We start from the raw sequence: 9,038 nt of genomic DNA, 5'->3' as shown, positions 1-9,038 counted from the left end.
TTCGGCTCAGGTCATGATCCAGGATCCTGGGATCGAGCCCCTCATCGGGGTCCCTGCTTGGCGGGAAGCCTGCTTCTTCCTCTCCCGCTCCCTCTGCTTGTGTTCCCTCTCTCGCTGTGTCTCTCTCTGTCAAATAAATAAATAAAATCTTAAAAAAAAAAAAAAAAAGAAATTCACCTGCCCATTTTGCCCTTAGAGTACAACTAATACATTTCAAAAATGAAATGAGCTGTGGAGATCATTTCCACCCACAGACAGCTGTTGCCCATGCGTTTTCCCTGGGACATTCCATCCTCATCTTCCTACTACCAGCCTTGGTCCCTCTCCTTCTATAGCACAGTGACTCAGGGCATAATTCACAGATTGGTGCATTTTGTTCCATCTGAACACTTTGCCTTCACCAGGATGTGCTGCCCTAAGTTGATAAAGGTGAGCCAGAGCTCCCAGTAGGTCAACTGAGAAAGTTGCAGCCTGCTGTTCTCATTGTTCTTTCTATTCATTACACTTCAAAAAAAAAATTTTTTTTAAAGTTCAAACCATATTTAAGCTATAAAAGATAAACTGATACATGCAATATCTTTCATAAAGATACACGTTTAGAATGAAATGTAAAAGAAAAAAAGACTTTCAAAATACAGTAAGAATGAGGGTGCCTGGCTGGCTCAGTTGGTGGAGTATGTGGCTCTCGATCTCAGGGTTGTGAGTGTGCGTCCCACATTGGATGTAGAGATTACTTAAAAAAACAAAATCTTAAAAAAATATACAGTAAGAATGATCACAGCATTATTTACAATGAGAAACAGTTTCTGTCATTTTCACCAGTGATGTCCAGTGCCTGTGTAAAGCTCATTATAGTCATTAAATATTTGTTAAAATAATGAATGGCAAATAAATTATGGTAATTTCCTACTTTAAAACTTCAATTTCTTTTAGAGAAGAAGTGTAATGCTCCAACGATGCTGGCAGTTAGATGGTAGTTTCCTTAGTAGGGATAAAGTATAGACTGGGAACGGGCATCTTGGCAGAAGCAGGAGGTACTGATCTCGGTAGTGGTTACATGGAGAGACACACACTATGTATGTACAAAGATTCATGCAGATGAACACTTCAGATTAGTATTATACTTTGCTATATCTATAATATCCTCAATTTTTAAAAAAGTAAATGATTACAGCATGACACTTCTGATCTATGTGAAAATCTGCTTTGTTCTCCATTCAGAAGACCCTTTATCTACTCTTGTTGGGGGGGGGATGATCCTTTATTCTTGAACCTATTTATCAATTTGATTAATATATAAATACTATTTCCCAGTAGTTCCAGCTTAAATTATTGAGAATTCCCAGATAACCGTTTGAATTTGTTTTGTCTTTCTGGGGGGAGAAAACCCACAGTCTGAAACTTCAAAATAAAAACCTAAAAGAACATAAAAAGTACATAAATTTTCAAGCACATTTAGACACACTACTATAGAGATTTCTTAAAACCAATATAAAGTTCGTAGTCATCCAGTGTTTTTGGAATCCTAAAATATCTAATTAAGGGAACACCAAACATAAAATGGAAACAATGTCTCCAGTTTGCAATATTGATGGGACCTTTTTTCAAGCAACTTTCCACTCTACCTAGAGAGCATCTAACTAGCTCACACCATAGTCATTAAGGGAAAGAGAGCCCATTAGTCATGTAACTTTAAACAGGTTACTTAGCCCCTTCACTAGGTTTCAATTTGCTCTTAAAAAAAAACAGGGACTGGGCACCTGGGTGGCTCAGTTGGTTAAGCGACTGCCTTCGACTCAGGTCATGATCCTGGAGTCCCGGGATCGAGTCCCGCATCGGGCTCCTGGCTCAGCTGGGGGTCTGCTTCTCCCTCTGACCTTCTTCCCTCTTGTGCTGTCTCTCATTCTCTCTCTCAAATAAATAAATAAATAAATAAAATCTTTAAAAAAAAAAAAAAAACAGGGACTACTATTAGGTAGCCAGGAAAATGCTGTCCCAGGAAAGGAACCCTCCTCTAAAACTGATTGTTGAAGCAGGGCTCATTCCCAGGCTGGTGGAGTTCCTGAAGTTGTCACCTCACCCCTGCTTGCACTTCGAGGCAGCCTGGGCTCTGACCAACATTGCTTCCGGGACTTCAGAGCAGACTCAAGCCGTTGTGGAAGGTGGGGCCATCCCACCTTTGGTTGAGCTCCTGTCTTCCTCCCACATGACTGTGTGTGAATAGGCAGTGTGGGCTCTTGGTAATATAGCAGAATTCAGAGACCTCGTTATCTCGAGCAATGCCATTCCACATCTGCTGGCCCTCGTTTCATCAACCATACCAATCACGTTTCTGCGGAACATCACGTGGACCTTGTCCAACTTGTGCCGAAACAAGAACCCTTACCCTTCCGTGAAAGCCGTGAAGCAGATGTTGCCCATCCTATCCCACCTCCTGCAGCACCAAGACAGCGAGGTTCTCTCGGACACCTGCTGGGCCCTGTCCTACCTCACTGATGGCTCCAACGAGCGCATCGGCCTAGTGGTCGACACAGGGGTCCTGCCCAGGCTGGTCCAGCTCATGAGCAGCTCGGAGCTCAATGTCTTTTTTTTTTTTTTTTTTTTTTTTTTAAGATTTTATTTATTTATTTGTGAGAGAGAGAATGAGAGAGAGCACATGAGAGGGGGGAGGGTCAGAGGGAGAAGCAGACTCCCTGCCGAGCAGGGAGCCCGACATGGGACTCGATCCGGGGACTCCAGGATCATGACCTGAGCCGAAGGCAGTCGCTCAACCAACTGAGCCACCCAGGCGCCCTCGGAGCTCAATGTCTTGACCCCCTCCCTCTGCGCCATGGGGAACATCATCATGGGAACGGATCACCAGACCCAGGTGGCCATCGACGCGGGCATGCTGAACGTGTTGCCCCAGCTCCTGATGCACCCCAAGTCCTCCATCCAGAAGGAAGCAGCTTGGGCCTTGAGCAACGTGGCTGCAGGGCCTCGCCAGCACATCCAGCGGCTGATAGCTTGCGGCATGCTGCCTCCTTTGGTGGCTCTGCTGAAAAACGGAGAATTTAAAGTCCAGAAAGGGGCCGTTTGGACCGTCGCTAACTTCACAACTGGAGGCACCATAGACCAGTTGATCCAGCTTGTCCACTCTGGCGTCCTGGAGCCACTGGTGAATCTGCTTACCATCCAAGACACCAAAATTGTTATCATCATCCTTGATGTTATCTCTTTTATCCTCCAGGCAGCAGAGAAGCTTTCAGAGAAGGAAAACCTGTGTCTTCTAATAGAGGAAATGGGTGGCATTGATAAAATTGAGGCTTTGCAACTTCATGAGAACCCTCAGGTTGCCCTGACTGCTTTGAACATTATCAAGAACCATTTTTCTGAGGGAGAAGAAAGTGGCACAGTATTACCAGCCCTGGACCAAGATCATGAATTCTTAAACTGCTTAACAAAGCAATACCAAGGCCCCACAACTCCTAAACCAAGGATCAAACCCTAATGGGTAACTTCTTTAAGAACCTTCTATGTCTTGGCATGGCACAGGTGTAAAGCTTTTTAAACTAAATGTTAATAAAATTTTCGACACCTTCACCTCCATCTATCAAAAAAAAAAATCACAATCAACTCTATCTTTCTATATTCCAATGAAAGAATGTTAGTTGTATTAGAAGCACTTCTGAAGTCTTTAGTTTGATTTAAGGGGTAAGTCCTCAGTTTGATTTAAGAGAATAACAACTACAAAAACAGACTCGTAAACTTCCCATCTACATAAAAACAGTTTTGCTTTTACTCCCCATTCAGTGATGGCAATGATTGTTGTCTCATATGATGAACATTCAACAAATATTAGTTAGAAGCAAAGAATTTTATTGTTTTTTACACTGTGCCAAATTGAATAAACGTCCCTGGCTCTCAATAAATATTAATTAATGTCCTTGGAGCTATTAAAAATAATTAATATAGCCAATGCCCCGGAGTTTATGCATCACTGCAAAATAAGTGGCTCATCTCCATTTTGAGAGTCTGCACTATCTCTAAAATTTTCTTAGAGTTTATGATTAGACCATCCTTGACATTATAAGTTAAATATTAATATTTTGACCAAGCTAGGTGAAAACCAGAAAAACTCAAAACAAAGACTAAAACTCAGCTTTGAACCTGCTTTATGATCATAAAGGGCCAAAAATAAATGAAGTGCATTACGTTAAGCTTCTCTACTTCCATGCTAATCTGCTAGGATTAGTTTAGTTGCTTTAGAAGAATAATGAGCTCAAGATAATGTCTTAACCTGAAGCTGGAATTTACTAATATTGACTAAGTGTCACCATGAACTACACGGACTTGTGTTGCTGAACCAAAGAAACCCATTAGTCCTTCCCCATCAATAGCCCCTTCTTAAAGAATCTGCCTCATCACAACTCAGAAGATGTCACTCTACTGGGGAAGGCAGAACCTGATCTATGGCCATCGGCTCCTCCCACAAATGTGTGTGGAACTGAGAAACAGAGTTTGATTCCGTCAGATGGCTTTGGAGCTGAAGTTCATGTAAAGTTAGACTCACATGGCATGTGAAAGTTAAATTTAAATAACAAACTTATTGTCTTAGTTCATCTGGGCTTCTACCACAGCATATCATAGGCTTATAAACAACAGAAATTCATTTCTCACAGTTCTGGAAGCCAGAAGTCCAAGATGAAGATGCTGGTAGATTCACTGTCTGGTGAGAGCCACTGGTTCACAGACAGCCTTCTCACATCACATGGAGGAAGGGGGTGGGGGAGCTCTCTACTGTCTTTTTTACAAGGGCACTAATCCCATGCAAGTGTGTCATCCTCAAGACCTCATCACTTCTCAATACCTAATCACCTCTCAATACCTAATCATCTCCTAATTCCCTCACATTGGAGGTTAGGTATCAATACATGAATTTTGTAGGGACACATTCAGTCTATTGCAACTACAGAGAGCAAAAGCTAGGAGGCTGGCTGAGAAATCAGGTTAACCAAGTAGGGACCATAAAAGATGCAGAGAGAAGATAGGAATGGACAAGTGGACCCAGAAAGAACAGGATGGAGGCAACAAACACCTATGACTTCCTAGGTCCTGTGACACACTGCTATAATTCTGGCCATTGGGTTTTTTGTTTTGTTTTTAAAGATTTTATTTATTTATTAGAGAGAGAAAGAAAGCACAAGCAGTGGGAGTGGCAGGCAGGGGGAGAAGCAGGCTCCTCGCTGAGCAAGGAGCCCGATGCGGGACTCGATCCCAGGACCCTGGGATCATGACCTGAGCCGAAGGCAGATGCTTAACCGACTGAGCCACCCAGGTGTCCCTGGCCATTGGGTTTTAAAAGACTACCTGTAGTCTTAACCAATGCCCCCACTTAGGTTTGCCCTTGTAAAAGTGATAAACATGCGTGTTTATAGACTCATGATCTCTCTCTTTCTTTCCCCCTCTCTCACACACACACACATTCATAGACATTCTGGCACATGTAACTAGTACAGAATTGAAGAAGACAGAAAAACTAGACTTGGTTTGTATTAGGAAAGAAGAGGGCTGCCCAGCGTAGGGGACAAGAGTGGACAAATACTCAGGACAAACTGGGGAAGAAGTTGTAGACATGTTGAGAGAATAAAATAAAATTGAAGGGATTGAATGAGATATTAGGAAAGATTTTACAAAGTTCGGCTATTTGTTTAAGTGGAATACTGCTTTGGAACTCTGCAAGCTGTTTTATTTCCCGGGACTTCCCAAGGAAATAGACTTGCATTCCTCTCTTAATGTTATCCTATTATTAGCCGGACACAGGAAGGCCCAGTTTTATTTGGGTTATGGCAAACCGCACTCTCGTTCGTAGGTCAGTGTTTTTCAACAGAATAATTCCTTATTGTTCAAGACTGTCTTGTAGACTGCAGGATGCTTAGCATCACTGGCTCCTAGCAACTAAATGACAGCAACTAAATGACAGTCATTGTGACAACTAAAAATGCCCTCTACATATTTCCAAATGACCCCAGGGTCGGAGGGAAGAAGGCTGCCCATGGTTGAACCACTGATCTAGACCTTGATAAACTGGTTTCCATTCATGGCACTAAAACAATTCCTGATGAAGATGGTGGCTAATGTGTAAGAAGAGCGGACTCCTTTTAATTCCTCCCTAAAGCATTCAGCTCAGCGATATGCATTATCTATCTCGGCAAGCAAACATGCTGTTGTTTGCCTCATCAGGCAGGATGATTGAAAATGAAGCCTAAGATACTATCCTCCTATCCTTGCACGAAATCCTGCCCTGAAAGTAGGTGATGACAACAACAATCAGCAGGCAGACAATAGAGTTGGCCTTCCATAAAGGGCGCATGACGGACACGAATTAGAAAACGGGGCTCGGCTTGAGGAGGGGGGCTAGGAGAAGCAGCTCTGGAAGCTGATGACCTCAGAAAGAGGACAATAGAGTGAACACACTCCTGTACGCGATTCTGGAATGCCAAGGCTCAGGGCATCGCCGAAAGCTGACATTCTGCGCCCTTGCTGCGCAAGACGCTCGCTGGAAGATGCTAGAGTTCCTAGACAGTGAAAGCAGGTACTCCTGCTTCCATAACACGCCATCCGTAAGAACCGTGGTCCAGATAGGAATAGAGTTCAGAAACAAAGGACTGTGCACTTGTTCTTCCCACTTCCACCTGGCCTCCAGCCACTCACTCACCTTCCTCACGCCGCCCTGTGGAAAGCCAGCTGCTCCACGAGGTCGTTCATCCCTGCGCAGTCAAGATGGTGCCCCCCGGGGGCGACCACCTGGCTCAGTGTGAGGCACCAGCGACTCTGGATCTCATCGTCTGAGTTCCAGCCCCACGTCGGGGGTAGAAATTACTTTAATAAAATAAAATAATGGCTGCTCTGGAACTTATCACTGTCTCCGTCCCCTTCGAGGTGTCGACTAGGAGGGTCCTGAACTCACCTCTCCCCTCAGACACGCCAAACCTACAGCTGCCTAGAGAGCAATGTCCTCAGAAAAGTAACCCAGCGACTAGCTGAGTGAGGCAGGTGGCCGCTGAAAAGTGCCCAGATCTTCTCTGAAAGAGGCGTCTTTGCCTATCTTCAAGCATGGGTCTGAGGGACAGGCACCTAATTTAACACACAGCGAGGGACCTACTAAAGCGCTCTCCAAAGATGGCAAGCGAGTGCCGTCTTTGCCCCTTTCGCTCTGCCTGGGGCCAGCTCTGGAGCCCGCTTTTTGCCACTGCGGCCCAGAGGACGGCTCTAGACCCCCTGGCTCTGGTGGCCAGTGGGACTTACGCTGGGTCGACACCTATTTGTAAACTATAAACGCTGCTGGCTGAGGGTCTGGCTTCCAATCAGCGTGAATCCAGGTGCTGACGGAGATCCCCCCGCTTGGGACACTGCGGGGTGTTGGCACACCCTCCACTACTGGGAGCCGCTGGAAGTGAAGTCGGCCACGTGGACAATTGCAAAAGCCTGTGAGACAACCAAGGGCCAGCGCAGGGGAGCATGATGAGGTTCATCTCCTCCAGGAGGCCACTCTCTCAAGACTGAGTCAAGCAAAATGAAGAAACAGAGAAATGTGTTCCAAACAGGAGTACAAGACACGACCTCGGAAAAAGACCCTAATGAAATGATCACTGTCTGTCCTCTTCTTTGTTCCATTCTCCACAGTTTTCATCCCCCCTCGGTACACTCACTATGTGTTCATTCATTTACTTGTCTAGGTGGGAGCCATATCCCCGTATTATAAACGCCTTGAGGGCCGGGACTTATAGTCTGTTTTTTCACCCAGTGCCCAGAAGAGTACTTGAGAATAGTAAGCGCCTAATAAATATTTACTGAATGAAGGAATTGAAGAATAATTCAGATATATAAATATATAATAAATCCCTAACAAGAAATTAAAGAAGGCTGATGATGTTTAAGATAGCTCCTTTATTCTTGGAGGTTGACACCATGAAAAACGGACATAATTCCACCAAATGGGTCCACAGTTGTAGGTGGCCCATTTCACTCATGTAGGCCTCACCTCCAGCAGCACCAAGGAGTTCACTAGAGCAGTGCTGCCCCCACCTGGTATTTTCTGAGAGCACAAATGGAGGGGAAAGGGCATCCCGTGTTCCTTCACTCAAACAGGGTTTCTGGAGTGCTCTGTTCTAGGTTCTGCCTGACACGGTTTTCTTTCTTTCTTTCTTTTTCTTTCTCTTTCTTTCTTTTTCTTTCTCTTTCTTTCTTTTTCTTTCTCTTTCTTTCTTTCTTTTTCTTTCTCTTTCTTCATTTCTTCCTTTCTTTCTCTTTCTTTCTTTCTTTCTTTCTTTCTTTCTTTCTTTCTTTCTTTCTTTCTTTCTTTCTTTCTTTCTTTCTTTCTAAGATTTTATTTATTTATTTGAGAGAGAGAGCACAAGCAGGAGGACAGGCAGAGGGATAAACAGACTCCCCACTGAGTAACACCATCCCAGGCCCCTGGGATCATGACCTGAGCCAAAGGCAGATGCTTACACAAAGGAGCCCCCCAAGCCTCCCTGCTGATACTCTTCTAGAGACATGATAGCAAACAAGTCAGATCCAGTCCCTGTCCTCCCGGTGTTTTTAGTCACAGAAACGAGGAGGCAGACTTGGAGAGGAGGCTTATAAGAAAAGAGTGTGTGGAGAATCTGGGAAGGAGAATTGAGAAAAAGAGAGAACTAACTGGCCCAGAAAGGGTAAAGACTCAAAGAGCTCTCCCCCCTAACAGAAGTTAAATAATCTTCTCTGTTTCTTCTTTTCTCTCTCTCTCACCTTTTTCTTAACTGTAGTAAATATCCAGAGCATAAAATTGACTATTTTAATCCTTCTTAGGTGTTCAGGTCAATGGCATTAGGTCCGTTCACACTGTTGTGCCTCCATCACCACCATCCATCTCCAGAATTTTTTTTATCTTCTCAAATGTAACTCACTACTCATTAAACAACTCTCCATTTCTCCCTCCCTCTGCCACTGGCCAATGTACTTTCCATCTCTGTGAATTTGCCTGCTCGAGGTACTTCATATGAGAGGAAGCACTA

General features: G+C 44.2%; 1 protein-coding gene across 1 annotated transcript; it reads left to right on the top strand.

Annotated features, from left to right (window-relative positions):
- Positions 1–267: 267 nt before the first annotated feature.
- On the top strand, positions 268–3,490 carry LOC118021962 (importin subunit alpha-8-like). Its single transcript, XM_035022449.1, is given in 3 exon segments — positions 268–429; positions 1,976–2,581; positions 2,801–3,490. Coding segments are annotated over 3 exon segments (1,458 nt in total).
- Positions 3,491–9,038: the final 5,548 nt, after the last annotated feature.

This window comes from Mirounga leonina, unplaced genomic scaffold, assembly GCF_011800145.1.
Source record: "Mirounga leonina isolate KUSES-001 unplaced genomic scaffold, KU_Mleo_1.0 Mir_175, whole genome shotgun sequence".
Lineage (NCBI taxonomy): Eukaryota > Metazoa > Chordata > Mammalia > Carnivora > Phocidae > Mirounga > Mirounga leonina.
The sequence above is the reverse complement of the archived record's forward strand: the minus strand, read 5'-3'. Positions and strand labels throughout refer to the sequence as shown.